Source organism: Mus caroli, unplaced genomic scaffold, assembly GCF_978045245.1.
Source record: "Mus caroli unplaced genomic scaffold, Mus_caroli_1 scaffold_12, whole genome shotgun sequence".
NCBI lineage: Eukaryota > Metazoa > Chordata > Mammalia > Rodentia > Muridae > Mus > Mus caroli.
The window spans coordinates 6,026,828-6,046,313 of NW_028227267.1; the positions used below are offsets into that span (position 1 = coordinate 6,026,828).

General features: G+C 43.4%; 1 protein-coding gene across 4 annotated transcripts in view; it reads right to left on the reverse strand.

Annotated features, from left to right (window-relative positions):
- The window catches only part of Synpr (synaptoporin), a 350,940-nt gene that overhangs the window by 270,014 nt on the left and 61,440 nt on the right, over nucleotides 1-19,486 (reverse strand). Inside the window, exon 1 of one of the 4 annotated variants that reach the window (XM_029468702.1) lies at nucleotides 11,221-11,270. The exons of 2 other annotated variants lie outside the window; for them this stretch is intronic. In XM_029468702.1, the coding sequence (XP_029324562.1) occupies nucleotides 11,221-11,255 (35 nt within the window). In that variant the 5' untranslated portion in view covers nucleotides 11,256-11,270. Of the gene's footprint in view, nucleotides 1-11,220; nucleotides 11,271-19,486 lie in introns of those variants that run through there. One more of the 4 variants, XM_085828360.1, reaches the window with a different exon arrangement.

Below are 19,486 nucleotides of genomic sequence, written 5' to 3' on the forward strand. Positions count from 1 at the left end.
CATTTTATCTGAAACCTAATACTATATATAGAACTAGTGGGGAGGGAGGTAGGGCTTAACACCAAGTGTCAGGGTCTTTTCTCATGCTTACTAAATTACTGTCTTCAATGGTGAACCCAACTAGCTCTAGCTTCCAATGCTTCCCAAGTGACTCAGATCCACAGAGGGTAGATCCGTAGCAAGAGTGCCAAACCCAAGTTACTGTCAGCAGCGTGTCAGGACCAAGGCTGACACCAATAGAGCAGGCTTGATTTTTAACCCAGAACCAATTAATTGGGCTCATAGACTCTGGTCTCTTCTAACTTATGTCTATCAACCTAACTAACTTTTAACTAATAACTGAACCCAATTGTGTGAGAAACTTTTTTTTAAAAAAATTCAATTATATCAAAATGTACTTCCTAACTATTTTTTATATAAGTCTACTATGTTTTCTTGAGGCTGTGAAACTGGCATTCATAAGGCACCTTTGGTCTTTGTGTGATCAGAGAATCTAGCTGATGGTTTGGGCACTGTGGGAGTGCACTAAGCTCTCCCTGCAGGTTGTGTCATGCCTTGCTCTTGCCTTCCTCCTCAAGCTCTCCTTTGTAAAACCATCCAGCTGGGGTACCAGCTAAACACTACGCACAGCGGGGCAGTATTTTCAATGCAGGGCCTGTGGAATCCTTCACATCTTTTCCATCTTGCCTTTATGGCATTTCTGTATTCTTAGCAGCAATCTGTATTGGGTTTCTTGGTCACTGATTCTGCCCTTTGATAGAATGAATGGGGGAAGAATAGGTTAGTGTTATAAAACTCGGGCCACAGCTGCCATCCACGCTGTATTTGCTCTAGATTAAGCATCCCAAATTTTCATGAATGTGATTTGCTTCTCCTGATAAAGGTTTTTTTTTTGTCCATAAGAATCCTTTTTATTATAACGTATAATTGTCTCAACTGATAAAGTCAGTGAACTTGTGCAAAGGGTGATAGAGTCTAGGTGGAAGGAAATAGGTTTGCCTGAACATACTCATTGCTGCTTCCTAATCTAGGCCTGACACAAAAGCAAAGACTTCATTCACGCCTGGATTCTCCGTATCTAGAGCATTGGTTCCCAACCTTACTAATGTTGCATCCATGTGATACAGTTCCTCATGCTGTGGTGACCCCCAACCATAAAACTATTTCTCTGCTTTTTCATAACTGTAATTTTGTTAGTGTTATGGGTCATAATATAAATATCTGCTATGTGACACACAAAGGAGTCACAACCCACAAGTTGAGAACCACTGGTCTAGACCATGTTTGAATGCCTTGTTAAACAATTTGTCACATGCTGATAGAACATCTCACCTCAACTGAAACCTACAATGGCCCAGTAAGTACATATAATTCTGTTTTATCAGTAAGGAGAGTGATACTCATGTATAGAGAAGTAAATTGGGTGCATTATTGAAAAAGTTCATCTTGAAGTAACAACTCACATCCATATATTCTACCTGTCAAGCCCTGAATACAAATCACCTTCCCTACAAAAAGGGAGTAAGACATTGAGTTCATTGTGCTGCTCAGTCAATCCCCAGCTCTGGCCTTTAGGACAGTCCTGAGCACACACAGCAACCTGGTCTTCACATCCAAAGGAAAAAATATGGCTATTAAGACTTGTTCACCTTCAGTCTTCTTTAGCACTCAAAGGAGGAGGAGTTTGTAAACTGTGAAGTACAACCAAATGAACAAGACTACCATGTCAACTCCTCATGGAAGCCCTCCTTGAGTCTCTGCTTCCCTTAGCAAAGCTAGGCTGAATTGTTGCTCAGCACTGGTCCATTGTCCCTGCAGCACATGGCGCAGTGTGATTCTAGAGTACTTGTTGTTTGGTTACTCGGCACGCAATCACCACCAGACGGCACAGACTTAACACATATGTAACTTTATTGGTTCATTTATGATTTCCAAAGAGGTTTGGCTATATATAGACATCAAGTTTGACAATAACATAGGTTTATATTATTTAATGAACCCACAAATAACACTAGAATGAAGAAACAGCTGTACTCTTTACAGAGGGACACCTAGTATCTAAGTTGGCAACATCTATTCAGTGATCACTTGGTTACTATGAACCAAAGAACATTAACGTCTTGATTGGGTGAGGAAGGCTCAGGGACTCTGGTGGCAGAGCTGGTTTCCTTGAATGTTCTCTATGCACTCCTCAGGGCTGTGGTCTCACTGTAGTTTCACAACCTGAAACATCTCTGCTTGTGTTCACTTGGGAAGAAAGGAGAAGTGAGACTCAAGGGCTTCTGTCTGTCAAGGGATAAAGGGATAGGCAAGTGAGTGCTTCCTCTTCACCGCCTTTAAGAGCTGTGTGTTGGAAAGCACTAGTAATGTCTAGTCATCTCCAAAGCAATCATTAGAAGTAGCCTAATAACAGCCAATTTTTAAGCTACCCCATAAGGGTACCAATTTCTTAGTTCTCAAAACAATATGATGATGGCTATACTTCTTCCATTGTACCTTTTCAAGGAGGTCACTCCCATTCTGAATCCATAGTTCCATTTTGCATGTCCTAGATGGCAGGATTTCCGCACTATCCCTTAGTGCCACCACTCCCTGTATCCTGCATGGCAGGAGTCACACAGTACTGCACACATCCTCACACAAATCTCATTTGGCAATCACACAAAAACAACACTTGCTCTTGTGACTGGCACCCTTTCTTCTTTCTCTTGGTTAGACTACTCAAGCTTCCTTCTGAAAATCACAAAGCCTCATTTCCCACAGTCTCAATGTGTAACCTTATTTGTCCCTGGTCAAGGGATGGGCATCAGATAACCTAGATAGTGGAAAATCTCTGAGATTGAATAGAAAATTGGTACTGTATAACCTAGAGTTGGCCCCCATACCAATCTCTGATTTCTTTCAGTATTTACTCACTATTTGTTATGTGCCAACAATACATGTCCTGCCTTTGTGGAGTTTATACTGCACAGGCAAACCCAGGCATGTCATCCTGGTCCTGGATGTCAGCAAGTGTTAGAGACAGAATGGAAAAGGGAAGAAATACAATGTGTATAGGGGTCTCCATGATATCATGTAGGTGAAAATACTTCTTGAGATGCTGGCCCCAACATGTAAATTGTCATGTAAACAGTATTCGAGGCCAAAGGGAGACAACAGGAGGTGCCAGGGTCCTGAGACATGGATAAGTTTCGTTGAATAAAATCAAATGGTTAGCGCACATGCCTCAAGTGGAATGCTGCTCTGTACATTAGGACACATGTCAAGGGTTCTGATAATGTTGTAGGCCAAAATCAAGGCTGTTGGATTTTATATTTAATGTAACAGAAAATCATTAATGGGTTCAAGGAGAATAGGTATGTTGCTATTGTTTGGGTTTTTGTTTTTTTTGTTTTGTTTTTTTTTTGTTTTTTTTTTTTTTTGGTTTTTGGTTTTAACAAGTAATTCTTCTGGTTGCCTCATGTATAACAGTGTTGTGTCCATGGTAAGAATTGAAACTGGGATAAAAGTGTCACTGCAAAGACTCAGTTAGGACAGAAGGCATTGTACTGACTAGTTTTGTGTCAACTTGACACAGGCTGGAGTTGTCACAGAGAAAGGAGCTTCAGTTGGGAAGATGCCTCCATGAGATTCAGCTGTAAGGCGTTTTCTCAATTAGTGATCAAAGGGGAAAGGTCCCTTGTGGGTAGTACCATCTCTGGGCTGGTAGTCTTGGGTTCTGTAAGAGAGCAGGTTGAGCAAGCCAGGGGAAGCAAGCCAGTAAGGAACATCCCTCCATGGTCTCTGCATCAGCTCCTGCTTCCTGACCTGCTTGAGTTCCAGTCCTGACTTCCTTGGTGATGAACAGCAGTATGGAATTGTAAGCTGAATAAACCCTTTCCTCCCCAACTTGCTTTTTGGTCATGATGTTTGTCACAGAGAAAGGAGCTTCAGTTGGGAAGATGCCTCCATGAGATTCATTAGCCTTACAGCTGAATCTCATGGAGGCATCTTCCCAACTGAAGCTCCTTTCTCTGTGACAACTCCAGCCTGTGTCAAGTTGACACAAAACTAGTCAGTACAATGCCTTCTGTCCTAACTGAGTCTTTGCAGTGACACTTTGGAAGTGTCACATGAGGAATAGAAACCCTAAGACAGGCATTAATGTTCACACTGGAGTTGAAAAGTACACAGAATCGGCATGCAGGATGAAGTAACCAGGGGAAGTGTTTGCTGGTGGACCAAATGCTGCAATAACTGGGGAAAGGATTTGCTGGTGGACTAGATGTCAGTCTGAGAGGACAGTAATGGTGCTGGTGTGTGTTTTGATGATAATGTTTGGGGATAAAGAGTGCATTATAAAAAAGACGTTGGTGGAGTTTGGGGGGATGCTACAGAGTTTTATTTTGTGAATATGAATCACGAAGTGCCTACCGTCCACTCAGGTAGAGAGACCACATGCATCCATGTACAGACCATGATATATATTTGACTGATTACAGACAGTGGCTACCTCTTGCCACTCCAGGTCACTGGAGATATGTCTGTGATTCAGCCTGCTTCTTTGCACTGTTGCTGAATCTATACAATTGGAGTCTGGCTGGAGCTCATCTTGTACACATTTCCATCAACTAAAGTGAGTTTCTCTTTCATACAAGCAAGACGCTAATGGGCACTATGACTTCCAAGGTAATAAAGAGCAGAGGAGGGACCGGAGGTGAACCCAGAAGTCCAAACATGAAAGAGCTGGACTCTGAACTGCATCCAAAGCAAGATGGCTTCAAAGGCTGGGGCCATGGATGCTTTCCACAGTGACCACACCGTGGCAAAAAGGGCTGGTGATGGGCAAAGACTTCAAAGAGAAAAGGGCATCTCTGCAGAAGAGGCATCAGCTGCCAACCTCAAATTTCAGGACCCATGGCACAGCAGCTGTCTGCTTTACTTTACTGAAAGAGAATGGGGACATTCACAGGCGACCTCCAGCACAGTGCGCACAGCGCAGCTTTTGGTTGACATCTCTTGATGGAAGAGTTAGCTGGCAAGGAGAAAGAAAATCTTATTCTATATAACATTTCTTATTTATTTGATTTTGTGTGTGCATATGTGCAGGGTGTGTTTCTTTCTTTCTCTCTCTCTCTCTCTCTCTCTCTCTCTCTCTCTCTCTCTCTCTCTCTGTGTGTGTATGTGTGTGTGTCTGTGTGTGTGTGTGTGTGTGTGTGTGTGAGAGAGAGAGAGAGAGAGAGAGAGAGAAAGAGAGAAAGAGAGAGAGAGAGAGAGAGAGAGAGAGAGAGAGAGAGAGAGAGAGAGAGTCTGTGTATCTGTATGTGCCAGGGGACAACTTTGAGTGTAGCTTTTTCAGAATATTTAATTTATTTTTGACATGGACCTAGAACTTACTGATTAGACTAGGCCAGTTAGTCAGCAGCCTCTGGAATCCCTCTGTCTCCACCTTCCCAGTGCTGAGATTACAAGTCTATGCCACCACACGGACAGTCATTTTGATCCCCAGCATGTGAAATGATCTTTCCACCACTGTTAATTCTTCTTGCTCCAACCAAAAAGATGGTCCCTATCTTGGGGGAAGTCTTTTCTTATAAGTTTGAGGTTAAACATAACTCCTTTGCTGAGGTGAGCCAGTGACAAGATGAAGGGTCATGCCAGGCTGCCAGCAAGCTGAGTCTTATCTAAGCTCACAGAAGTTTTAAGCTCTGTGAGCTTAGAAGCCCCTGAAACTCAACATACTGTCTCCTAGGCTGAAGTAGAGGTTCTGAACCTCGAGGGCCAAACCCAAGATCCTGGCACTTTAGAGCACTCCTGGGGTACATGTACCAACTCAGACTTAAATCACCTCAGTTTTGACTCTTCAGAGTCTCCCCTACCTTCCTTGAAGCAAGACTTTGCTCCTTTAACAGTAAGAAACCTTCAGATAGTGAGCAGGGCACATAGTACCGTGTGTTTTGAGATGGGAATCTTCAATGGGAAATAAATGAACTAGCTGTGTGGAAACTGTTGTTACTTAGGAAGCTGATGCCTCCCCCCAACACACACACACACACACACACACACACACACACACACACACACACAGTAGGCAGCTAAGACCTGTGGCTAAAAAAAAAAAAATAGCAACATAGAAGGCAGTGTAGGGATGCTGGGTGCTCTCAACAGAATAGGAGAAGCAAGAGCAGACCAGGAACACAGGTATTCCTGTGAACCTGACCAGAGAAGACCTAAAATAGAAGTGACTATAGGCCTAAGGCAGGGCCAGAAAACCACACCAGAGCAGCTCGTGAGGTGCAAGGAGGGGCAGCACTAAGACAGAGGTTCTGGGTGTACTGCAGTCAATGAAGCCAACTGTAGCTGCAGAGACCTGAAAAAGCAGGCCCTGGATGTGTGGCCTCAGCAGGCCCCAGAGTATGAGACACTGGTGGCTACCATTAGGAGGGCACTCCAGGCCCCACTGTGCAAGGGCATTTGCAAGTCTCACAGAAGAAGTCCAATTCTGAACACTGTTTTCACATTACCTCATTTTATTGCCATGCTCCCACAGCCACATGGGCACTATCCCTACTCCCACTTTTTAGATACAGAATCTAGTTACTTAGCTAAAAATCTCCCCTTGATCTGCATGTCTGTGGCATGCCACATGCTGGAGTCCAAGAGTTTTGATCTGGAGGCGTCTTGCTGATTGTCACCTTGGTCCTGTTGGGCGCCTGGCTGATTTCTCACTCTACTGCAAACATTGCTTCTCCCCTTTCTAAAGCTGCTTACAGGTTTGTAGCAAAACAAATGTATTTTCCACTCAAAAAATAATAAAATGCAAGCTGCAATCTAGGATACCCATCTTTAGAATCTGTTCTTACATTGCATATGGTATAGCCCCCATAAGGAAACCAAATATTTCCCATTTAAAGCACCAGGCAGCTTTACTAATGTGAGTAACAGATAATGTAACAGGATCGATCTATAGCAGTGTGTTCAAGTTCGCTAACATTAGATGCTGCTATGGCTAATCTTGACTGGCCAGCTGATTGGATTTTGAGGTACACAGAGAGCAGTAAAGTACAGGAAACTGGAGAAATATCAGCACTGAGTGCAGATGGAACTCTCCCATAGGAAGAGGGCACGATGACAGAACCCTCTAACTGGAAATATTCTCTCCCACCCTGCCCCCAGCCTTTCTCGCCTTTCTTCCCCACCTCTGCCCCTCCTTCCTTCCTTCCCTCCCTCCTTCTCTCTATGTTTCCTGGCCATCAGAGGTGAGCTGCCAAGACTCCCCCATGCCCTTTCTATGGAGGTAGAGCCAAGTGTCTAAAGATGGGAGCTTTGGAAGCTTGGCAGGAGAAGCTTGGCCTTCTCCTGAGTTGTTTTGCTGCAATTTTTCTCACAGCAGGGAAATACACTAATAGAAATAGCTTCATGCTGAGAGACTCCTGTGCACTAAATCCCAACCCATCACCATCCCTGCATTGTGCAGCTTGCCTCATTCACATAGCTGCCTGTGGTAACAGTTCAAAGTGGTGTAAATGCAACTTTAGAAAGTAGAGGTTGGGTGAGGAGGGCTGGCTTTGTCAGTGAGTCATGGACTTGCTGAGACTTGAATCATCCAGTGGTGCTGTCCTTATTGTCATCCAGCTACAGGCAAGTATCCAAATGTCCACTCCAGTCTATGTGGACAAAGGCTTGGTAATTTATCAAAAAATGTCTCACTAGCCACATAGTGGCTTCATGAGCAAAGCCAGGATTTCCAACTTAGAAGGTGGCTGAGGGCATCTTTCTAGTAGGGAGCCTCACTAGGTCTCAGTCACTGTGAGGAAAAGTGACTAAGATGTCTCATTACCTTCCCAGACAGACTTCTCAATTGCTAAGGTTGTAGCATCTTTTACTCCTTTAAAATCTCAGAACGTACTCTGTGAGTGTGTGTGTGTGTCTCTGTGTGTGTGTGTGTGTGTGTGTGTGTGTGTGTGTGTGTGTTTGCTTTTACTTTTAGTGTTGGTTTTTCAAGACAGTGTGTCTTTATTCATCCCTGGTTGTCTTGCATCTTGAATTCACAGAGATCTGCCTGCCTCTGTCTCAGGAGGGTTGGAATTAGAGACATGAACCATGACACCCTCCAAAATATTTTCTTTATGCTCTTCTAAACAGATTAGCACTTCCTAGACAAACAAAAAAATATTCTGTGGTTCTCTAATTCATCTTGTATATATTAGGTGCTTAATAAAATGTCAGTCAACAACACAAAAACTTCAGAGAAAGGGAGGTGTAGCTTAATAAAGAGACAATGTTGTTCATCACTATATTGCAGGACCTGGCGTGCTGCCCTGCACTGCGCAGATGCTGAGTAACTAGCTGAGAGTGCTAACAAGGGGATACATCATCTGCACAGACAAGTAGAGAGCCTGGATTGTAGTTAACCTAGACTGCCTTGAAGAGATCGCCCAACCCAAATGCATGGGATAATAATTTGCCAATTATAACTAAAATCACATGTAAAATGAGAAGAGAGTTTGCCTGCAGACCTGGGTGCCTGAAACAGTTTCGGGTCTGGCTGTCCAAGATTCTGCTTTGTCCCATTAGCTTCCAGTTGCCTAGCAATGAATTTTCTTCTGGCTTCAGTTAGCGGGGATGGGGGGGGGGTGCACTCTGTTGCTTGCTGCTATGCAGTCCCAACAGATAGAGTTGTGCTTTCTCAGTAGACAGAAGTGGACTTCACCCTTACAAACCCTGGATCCATGGGTCTCACCCTTGATCTGCTCATCAGATTTCCTGATACAATCTGCCTCTGAGGCAAACTGCTCAGGAGACTCTTCAGTGTCCTTTAGGGAATAACTCGAGGAGGGATGGCCAACATAAGGTGTTATTTCTTGAATATAAAATGGCACAATTGCATAGGTAAAGGAAATGATGGGTACCAGAAAAAGCCTGTTTCTCATATGGTCAGGTGGTGTTCCTCTCTGGCCACATTCTAACCCTCTGACCTTAGTGACCACTGCAGGCTCACAGTATCCTTGCTCTTTCTACCCCAGGACCTTTGGACTTACTGCCTCTCACTTACAATTTCCCCTAAAGTCCTTGCCTTCAGAGAACACTATACCACAAAGCCTGTTAAAAGTCCACACTGTGGTCGCAGCACCCCAGCAGGTGTTTCTATGTGATCAGGTCACTATGCATAAATCTAGCTAGCTGTTTCACCTTTCTTCCACATAATCATAACAGTTGGGGTGGGTCAGGGTCGCTATTTCCCTTTCTCAGTCCCTAGAGTTTCATTGCCAAAGCAGATTCTTGACAAATAATATTTACTAAGTGGGTCCATGAGTTTTAGATACTCTCTGAACACCATCCCATATCTATTACTCAAAAAACTGTGGCCTTAGGGACTCTAAAGCTCACATTTACCTTTACAAATCTGTCCTCTCATTCCTAAGTGCAACAGACCGTTATCCCTAAATTTATTTGATTCCTTTTGCTAGAAATAGTCAAAAGGACCATTGTTTCAACTTTAAACTTCCCCATCTAAAGAAATCTGGCCAAAAGTCTCGTGTAGCAGTGAAGAAACAACAATCTCTCAACTCCTAGGCAACAAGAAAACTAAGGAAGCTAAGAAGGTGCCTCCTGGGAGCACCCTCATGCTTTATTTGAAATGTGCTCATGCCCTCTACTGGCCATGTACAGCATTGCAACTTGAACTCAAACTGTCAAACCCATTAGGCACGTGCCTGTAAATGTCCTGTTTTCTGGGATCAGATAAAGAAAGCAGATGAAAAGAGTGAGAACCGCAACAAAGAGATGACCTGGCTTTTTGGTGTCTTCTCATAACACAACAAGAAAATCAGAGGTATCTACTGCTCACTTTAGAATAATTGAAGAAACAAACATGATTAAGTGAGAAAGGAAAAAGAAAGAAAGAGAGAGGAAGGAAGGAAGGAAGGAAGGAAGGAAGGAAGGAAGGAAGGAAGGAAGGAAGGAAGGAAGGAAGGAAGGAGAGAGGAGGGAGAGAGAGAGAATGGAAGGAAGAGAAAGAGCGGGGGGGGGGGGGGAGGAATCCAGCAGGTAGACAGGAAGCACAGTGACTGGGTGGCACTCAAAGCGGGGAGAATGGATATGAACTAAATGCGGGGCAGTCCAATTCCTCATGTTTAGAAACAAGGGAGAGACCTGAAGTGATCACAAAGAAAGTACCTTAATCAGAGGTCATGGGGTCACTGAATGGTAGGGGCTCCACGCTTTGTACACTAAATGACTAATCTGGAGGAACTCCACACATCACTCAGGTCCATGCATGCACACTTCCTGCTCTGTGCTCATTATCTAAGTGTAAATGTCCATTTTCACTTAGCACACTCCACTCCCTGATGGCCACCCTGCTCAGGCAGGCTTCTTGCTAATCTGGCCCCACAGGCATTTGACTCTCTGGATAGTCTCTTCTGAATGTTTTATGTAATGCAAATACATTGCTCTTCTCACCCCTTCGTGCGCGCACACACACACACACACACACACACACACACACACACACACACAGAGAGAGAGAGAGAGAGAGAGAGAGAGAGAGAGAGAGAGATGCACACAGAGTGTGCTTCAGCCACCTTCATTTTCTTTCTCTCACCTTCATGGTATAGTCAGAAGTCTCCATGTACCAAGAAAAATAGACTCGTCAAACCCAGGGTTCCCATTTTGACCCCTCCCCCAGCCCTAGTACATGCAGTGGATGTGGCATTTGGGGCTGCAGTCTTGTTGGCATTTCTGGGAGCTCACATGCACGCTGTGGAGAGAAGGAAAATGCTCCCCTTTTCATAGATATAAATCACTGGGAGGGGGTGCGCATCAAGAGGATTAGCCTGAAAAGCTCCTCCCCCTCCACATTTGGAAGTGCTGTATATGACTCCAAATGTGAAGATTTCCATCCCATCACTGACTTCCTAAAACACTGTTGCTGCACCACTAAAACCAGGGTATGTTCACAGTTCTTGCCAGCATAGTATAAAAGACCACAAACACCTGTATTTTAGAAACAAATGACAATATTTAAGAATACCTTATACCAGGAGTGGTGGCCACGCCTTTGATCCCAGCACTCAGGAGGCAGAGGCAGGCGGATTTCTGAGTTCGAGGCCAGCCTGGTCTACAAAGTGAATTCCAGGATAGCCAGGGCTACACAGAGAAACCCTGTCTCAAAAAACAAACAAACAAACAAACAAACAAACAAAAGAATACCTTATATTTTAGCTTTAGCTACCTTACCTGTGTTTGGATACACTTGATTCAGGGGTGGACATGATGGCACACACCTTTAAACCGGGCACCCTGCAGGTAGAAACAGGCAGATCCCTATGAATTGAAGGCCTAGCCTACATAGTGAATTCCAGTCCAGCCAGGATACACAGGGAGGCCTTGTTCCAAAAAAACTTGATGTAGCATATTAATATTTTGTCTTAGGATTTTATGAGGTGAAGAAAAAGGAAAAGAAATGAAAACGAAAACAAAAGTTTAAACAAAAAACAAAAACCAGAAAAACATGCTGCAGTAAATACCACTTAGGTACAAAGGACATGGCTGCTCTGTCGCCACCTACTGGTCAAAAGCTGGGAATGCTTACAATGAAACCAAAACTCCAATTATCAAGCAAAAGTTAAAGAAGATGCTCCATAGCCCGGTATGGTGGCGCACGCCTTTAATCCCAGCACTTGAGAGGCAGAGGCAGGCAGATTTATGAGCTCGAGGCCAGCCTGGTCTACAGAGTGAGTTCCAAGACAGCCAAGGCTACGGAGAAGCACTTAGCACTACCGTAGTGGCTACAGCAGCAAGAGTTCTGTAGTCGCCCTTCATTGCTGTAGTAACCTGGGTCTGGGGCTTCGGTGATGCTCTTGATGTCCCTCGCCCACCCCTGAAGATCCCAGGTGGGCGAGGACACAGGCAGAGGCATCACAGTCTTTCAGCTAGCATCCTGTACTCCAACAAGCAGCTGAATGTGACAGAGGAGCCGACGTCTAACAAGACAGCTTCCTGAATAACAAGTCCATATTCACAGGGACCAAGCAGATCACCTGGAGGGCAGTGTGGTCGTCTCAACATCAAGTGCCTGGCTGAGCCTAGTGACTTTAATTCTAAATAAAGGTTTACATTTTACTTTTTATTGCTGTATAAGGTGGGTCGTGTGACCTGTGCTAGAGCAGCCCCCTTTTCAGTCTGGAAATATAGACAATGTCACCTCCCCTGGCTCAAACCCAATAAAGTGATCTCATTTAAAATATATAAATAAATAAATAAATAAATAAATACGAGGAGGAAGCAATAGTTCACTTACAAAAAGAAAGCAGTGGGTGTGAAATCCAGAAAAAAGGATGAATAAGGAATTCAGACACTATCTCTAATCTCTAAGGATCCAATAACTGCTCCTGAACAAAATTCTCAAAGGACATCAGAACATAAGGACAGTGGCCAGAGAATGATGCTCTTCAACTTCAATATCTGTGTCTGGTTACGGCCTTAGCATGACACTGAGCTGTTATCTGCAATGTGGACTTAGAGTAGCCATCAGCTATTTATGTAAGGAAGTGGATTGTTAATGGCCACTTAAAAGAAACACAGCTAGACAACATTGAGTAAGTACTTCCATTCTCCCAGCTCCTAGGAACTGAAATAAAAGGGTCATTGAGGCAGGAGTTTGATGCCAACCTGGGCAGCCATGTCTAACAACAAGGACAAAAGCAACCCTTTTTTTTCTTCAGTGCTGTGAGGTGAGCACTGTTACTGTTGGCATCAGGACATTCCAAACCTATGAGGTAACAGCAGACCTGTGACCTGCAGACCGGTTGCCAAGACAACGGCCCCTATATTCCCAGAATCCATTTGGCTTACCTCCCACCCTTACTTGTGTTATGCCCCCTTCCTTTCTTTTTCTCCCTTTTCTCTCTTTCTCGTCTCTCCACCTCTTCTCTCTCTGCTATCTCTTTGTCTCTCCTTTCCAATAAAACCTCTTCCACATGGAACTGCTCTGGCCTCGTGTGTTGTTGAAACACTACCCACCATTCTAACACATCAGTTATTACTCTAGAATTTGAGCAACAGAGTTCTAAATATTAGCATAGGGAAAGGCTACCTACTGTTTCCTCTACAGAATCATTCATGAAATAAAAGGAATATCCTTCCATTTATATCACTAGGATGCCTCTCACAGGAGCCCTTCGCGCTAACAGTGTTCTGTAGAAGATGGGGAACTTTACTTGAAGCTATCGAGTGATACACTTGGTATTATGAGAAGCAAGAGAACATAGGATAACTTCTACCATACTTTCAGTTCTTGACCTCTCAATTATAAGGACCAATCCTACTTATAAATAATCGTTTAAATCATCTAGAAAGGGGAGCAATAACTAGATTTTCTGTGTGTAAAATCTCTATATTAAAGTCAAGTGAATCTGCCAAATGGGTCAGCTGTAAAGTGCTTTATGCAGAGGTCTAATCACCACAGGCCTGGACCAAGGTAGAAAGAGAGAACCAACCACCAGAGGTGTCCTGAGAGTTAGAATGACATGTATAACAACCCAGGTGTCACCAAAGAAATGGGAGAAAGTTGTTCAGCTGGCAACATCTTTTCTGCAAAAAGTGGTGTGGCAGAACCCAAACTGGGGGAGAGATTCACTGTTGTTGTTGTTGTTAAGACGATGGTGGTAACTGTCTTTTCCCTGGTGGCTACGGTCCAACTTTGGTATTTCCAGGGATTTGACTAGTTTTAAAAGAATGAATGTTATAATGAGCATATTAAAAAACAAAAGTGCCTTTTAGACATGGAAAATTAGTGCAGTCAATATCCCCCACTACACCCAAGGCTGCATCTGATCATCAGACCCCAGTGACATCACACACTCACAGTCCTAAAACCCCATGGTACCCATTGGACAGGATAAAAGCAGAAACCAAGAGCAATGCTCTGCCCTGCACATTTGGAGAGCTCCACCTTGATCTACCTGGTGGCTGGAGAGTCTCCCAGAGGAGCTTGACTTTTATACCAGGACCCAACCTTCAGTTAAAATACACCCACAGTTGAGCAGCCTTGGGGAGATGGGCTGCTCATATCATAGTTAGGAACTTAGAGTGCGAACCTTGTGTGATGACTCAGCATATTAAAATACAGTGATTGTTATACCAACTACATGTGTCCATTTTTTTTTTTTTTTTTTTTTTTGAGACAGGATAGGGTTTCTCTGTATAGCCCTGGCTGTCCTGGAACTCACTTTGTAGACCAGGCTGGCCTCGAACTCAGAAATCTGCCTGTCTCTGCCTCCCAAGTGCTGGAATTAAAGGCGTGCGCCACCATGCCTAACTCATGTGTCTACCTTCTTGCTCACAATAAATGCAAAGGATCAAAGGAAAAAGGGAGGGGTAGGCCCTTCCAGGCCATTGAGTTCTGGGAAAGTAAAGAGAAGCTTTACTATGTGATAAGATCAGAAGATTTGCATAAACGTTGTACAAGCAGGGAGATTAAAGGTGCCAGAGATTTCTGACACATTGGCTCTTGACGGGAAAGCTATTTTTGGGAGAAAGACAAAGCAAAGCTTTCACACGTAGCACACTAGTGTTTGTGCACACTCACCTGGGCATACTAATAAATGAAATAGAATGTCATAAAAGAGCAAAAGAATCAGAATAATACATAACTGTTAATTGTTCCAGTAGCATGTTATTGATGCAAAAATTATAAAGTATTTTAATTTTAGATTTGTTTACGTGTATGAGTATTTTACTTACATGTATGTCTGTGAGCCCCATGTGTCTGTGCCAGGAGTTCTAAGAAAAGGGCACTGGACTACTGGAACTGGAAAAGTATAACATAAAAACAAAATTCTAGGCCTTTAGACCCAGGCTTGAGAATGTGACCTTTGTGACTCAATGCTCCAAGGTATGCTAATCTTAAACAGATAGAGACATTCCTCCACCCACCCGATTCCAGGGTTCAGAAAGTGTTCGTTCAAGAAAATCACCCTGACCCACCCTGACCACTGCTGGAACCCGCTATGCAAAGGTGCTATTGTTAGAGGCTCCTAGAAAACTGTCTTGACTTTCCACTTCCTTGTGACTCTTAACTGGTATTTTTGGTATTTTCCAACAACGCCCTCCCCACCCCTGTGAGTTGTGGTTTCTTCCTTTAAACACCCCCTTACCCAGCTACTCGGGGCGCCATGGTCCTCTACCCCTGTGTGGTGTATGACTGTGGGCCTGAGAGCACTCTTGAAATAAAAGTCCTCTTGCAGTTTGCAGCAAGACTGTTTCTCATTTCTCGTGAGTGATTTGGGGTGTTGCCTCTCCTGAGTCAGATCGTGGGGGAGTCCTCACGTTGTGGGTGTTTCAGAACTGAAGTTACAGGAGGTTATGAGCAAATATGTAGGTGCCGGGACCTAACCCAGGTCCTTTGCAAGCTGGAATAATCCTCCATCCAGCTCCAGGAAAGTATTTCAAATGTGAGGAGCTCTTAAGCTGTGAGGTGACTCAAAAGTTGTCTATAGGACAAAAATCTGATGGATGCATGGGAAGAGTCAGGAAAGAGCACTTTCAGGGCTACACTGGCAAAGGCAGAAGGCAACATCCCAAGGATCTGCATGTTTAGCTATGTGTGACTATGTCCTTCTAAATCCAGGCTACCTGGATGGGTCACACAAGTGGAATGAATACCTTCGGTCCTGGTCTCAGTGGGAGCAGAGGATCAGGAGAAAGAATTAAAATGAGGGCTCCCCAGGCTCTTCCAAGTTGTGCCTCACACTGGAAGCTGCTTTTCTTCCCTCCCCCATCATTCTCTCCCTCCTCCTTTTGTGCACCAAGGTTCTGGGTAAACACGCTGATTGATGGAACAGAACTTCTGTGACTGTGGAGAACTTGCAATGTTGTAGCTCCAGAGCCAAATATCTCCAGTATCTTTAGCTTTTCTTGGGGGGTGGGGGGGAGGGAAACAGTGCTGAAACTCAAGTCCACTCTGATTGGATGACTTAAGTGTCTGTCCCACTCATCACTAGATAAGGAGAGAGGAAGTGTGGTGAACAATTGGGTCAAATGTAAAAGGACTGCTGATACTTTGTTATAACACACACAAACAGATACACACACCCCAACACACTACACATGCACACCATACTACGTATGCCATACACATACATATATGCACACCATCTACACACATAACATATTACACACACTCACTTCCTTCTTTTAAAGTAGCAGGCTTGTTACCAGAGCCACATTCTGATGGACAGAAGAGGTTCATTATCTTTCATCAAAATGTTAGGCAGGCAGAATCTAAAGTGAGTTTTACAATAAGAGAGAAATCTCTTCCATCTATGCAGCTTTGAAACTGATTGCAAATGAGTTGCCTTGGAGCAGTTGGGCTAGCAGTAATGGTGTGCATCTGTGAGGCTTCGCTCCAGGCGTGGCTGCATTTACATCACTAAAAACTCTGCAATTACAGCTCAGCCCTTCCTTTCCGGCAGATAGAAATTGCAACAGCAGGTTTCCTGCCTGGATTACCACCAGCAGCCAGAGTCAGTGTCCCAGACATCTGTAGCACATTAACCCCTACCCTTGTTATCTTTCCACTCTGAACAAACCCTCTGACAAAATGTGTGGCCAAAGCTTTACCAACCTTCTTAAGTTGAACAGCAAATCATAAGCCTGCACAGAACAACTTCTGATGGAGTTAGCACGGTATTAATAAAACCCATTTTGGACATTCTGCATCTCAGTGGTTCCTTCCACAATGCAGCAGAAAGTCTTGTGGGACTCAGATGGCTTTGACAATGTCGACTCCTAACCTTTGTGCTATAGGACATGCTATGGCAAACAATGTCAATGGTACAAAATCAATAAATGATTTTAATATATATTGTTATCCATATATGAATCTGCCCCTTTCACTCACTTCCCACCTTTCGCTCCTACTTCCTATATCCTAGGGAATAAGAGGCAACCTGGATGGCTCACACCAGTGGATTATATACTTTCTGCCTTGGGTTGAGTTCAGTCAATGGCAGACCAGCAGAAGATAGTGAGTGATAAAGGAGAGAGTGAGGTTAACATGGCTGCTCCCCAGGTGATCTGATAAAGATGTAACTAAACAGGAAGAATTCAGCAGGCAAACAAGGATTGCTGTTGTCCTGAGAGCTCAATTCCACAAAAAAACAGACATACTTATGTTTTTCCTCAAGCTCAGAGGTTACTGAACAACAGTAATTTCACAAGATGCCATAGTTTCAAAGACAGCAATTTGTCAGTTAAGCCTGTCTACTTTGGTAATCTGGCTGAAGCGAATGTAGGTTTTTTTATTCCAGATTTAATGACTAATATTATTTTTTCTATCACACATCATAGCAAATCTATCTATCTATCTATCTATCTATCTCTCTATCTATCTAATCTATCATCATTTTTATTTATTTATCATCTATTTATATCTCTGTATCTTTATATGTATCTATAATCATCTGGTTTACCGAATGAAAATGGCTACAGCAGAGTCTCAGTAGTGCAATGGAGTATGCGTTGAAAAAACAATAAGTCCACAGCAGTTTCTGAAGAAGAAGCCGTAGTTGCAGAGATCAAGCCATAGAGAGTCAATGTTCCTGGAAAAGACTTAATCGGGCACAAAAAAAAAAAAAGGGGGGGGGGCAGCATCCAGAACCAGATCTGGAGCAGAGATGACAGGTCCAAGTTCTGGGCCAGCAGATGGAGGGGCAGATAGCAAGCAGTCAAGTAGGCCATATTGACAGTGAAGGCTGGAGAAGGGGGAAGTTCCAAGGACACTCAGAACTTCTCAGCCTGTTGGTTCTTTGTAGGCTTAGATTTTTCAAAACTTACTTTAATAAGGGTTCTTAAATGCTTCCACCTTCCTTCTAGCCCACCACTCACCAGAGGTAGCAGGAAAGAAAGGTTAATAGGAAATGAGGGCTGTGGATCTGTTTAGAAAAAGATCTTTGAGACTATTCCAATCTTCGTGGTCATGTAGCAAAACACCAACCTGAATCAGCAATGGCAGTCTAGTCCATATGGCAATCACCAGACATGAATCAGAAAAAGCAGTTCAATCCAGAAAAAAACTGCAAGGCTCTGCAAATTGGTCAGAGTCTGTGGAAGCCACTAGATTATCACAAGAAGTTCACTGGAGAGTTAATCTTTATGAAGTCATGACAAATGAAGATCAGCAACTTGATGCAAGGTGAACACAGGTGTTACCTGTGTCACCAACAAAGACTAGCAAGGCAGAGCAAGGTGAACCAATGCCAGAGCCTCCTCCCACTGACTGCGGGGTCATATGTACATTCTTTCTAAATATCACATGTTCTCTCACATAGCTGTTTCAGCAAAACATACTCTTACCTGTGTCTGCTTCAGCAAAATACCCTTTCAAAAACATTTAATTGTGCTGGCTTACAGGTTCAGAGGTTCAGTCCAGTATCATCAAGGTGGGAGCATGGCAGCCTTCAGGCAGGCATGTTGCAGGAGGAATGGAAAGTTCTACATCATCATCTGAAGGGAGCTAGGAGAAGCCTGGCTTCCAAGGAGCTAAGATGAGGATCTTAAAGCCCATGCTAAAGATGACACACTTCCAACAAGACTACACCTACTTTAACAAGGGCATACCTTTTAATAGGTCACATACTCTCTGGGCCAACCATATTCAAACCATCACATTTATCATAGAACAGAAACATTTCATTCTAATTGGAGTAAAACTTTCAGTTTCTGCTTTCATGGACTAGACATTTGCAATTGCTTCTAAAACTTATTATTAGACCTATGACCAACCTGATTTTCTCTCTGTTGACTTGCAGAGGTTTGATGTTTTTCACTTCACATCAGGTCTACACTTACATTGTCTGTGTTCAGGTTTTTGCATTTTGATATCCATATGATCTTGTACCATTAATACAGAGAATGCCTTTTTTCATAGGACTGCTTGAAGCTTGATTTTATACATGGAATTTTAAGATTATAACATCATGCATTTACGATTAACAAGCGATGATCAGTAAGAACTTTGTGAATATCACAATTTTTATTAGTATTTGTCTGTCTATGTTGTCCATTTGAGATCCTATTATGAATAATTGCCACAGTCTAACCTCTATTGGGTCTCCTATCTGTGAGGAACAAGTTTCTGGTTGCAGGTGAACAAGGAGTCAGTGAGAAATGACAGACAGACACAGACACGAAAGAGTGTGCTGGATCTGAATGTATTGTCACAAAGCGAACACCAGTCTTATATAATACAGAAAACAAAGGGGTAAGGTGTCACAGCAGGCAAAGTACATTGAAGTTATCTGACACAAGGAATGACTTCAAAGGACTTATAGGAACCAGGTAATGTTTACAATAAACATAAAACAGCCCTGCCTAGAGTCAGCAAATGACAGGTTAGGATTTCACAACCTAGTCACAATTTGTGCTACTCCTTTGAGCCTTGTGAAAGCTAGCACCAGGGGGTTCTGCTCTAGCAGACCTTCTTATGAATAATGCAATACCA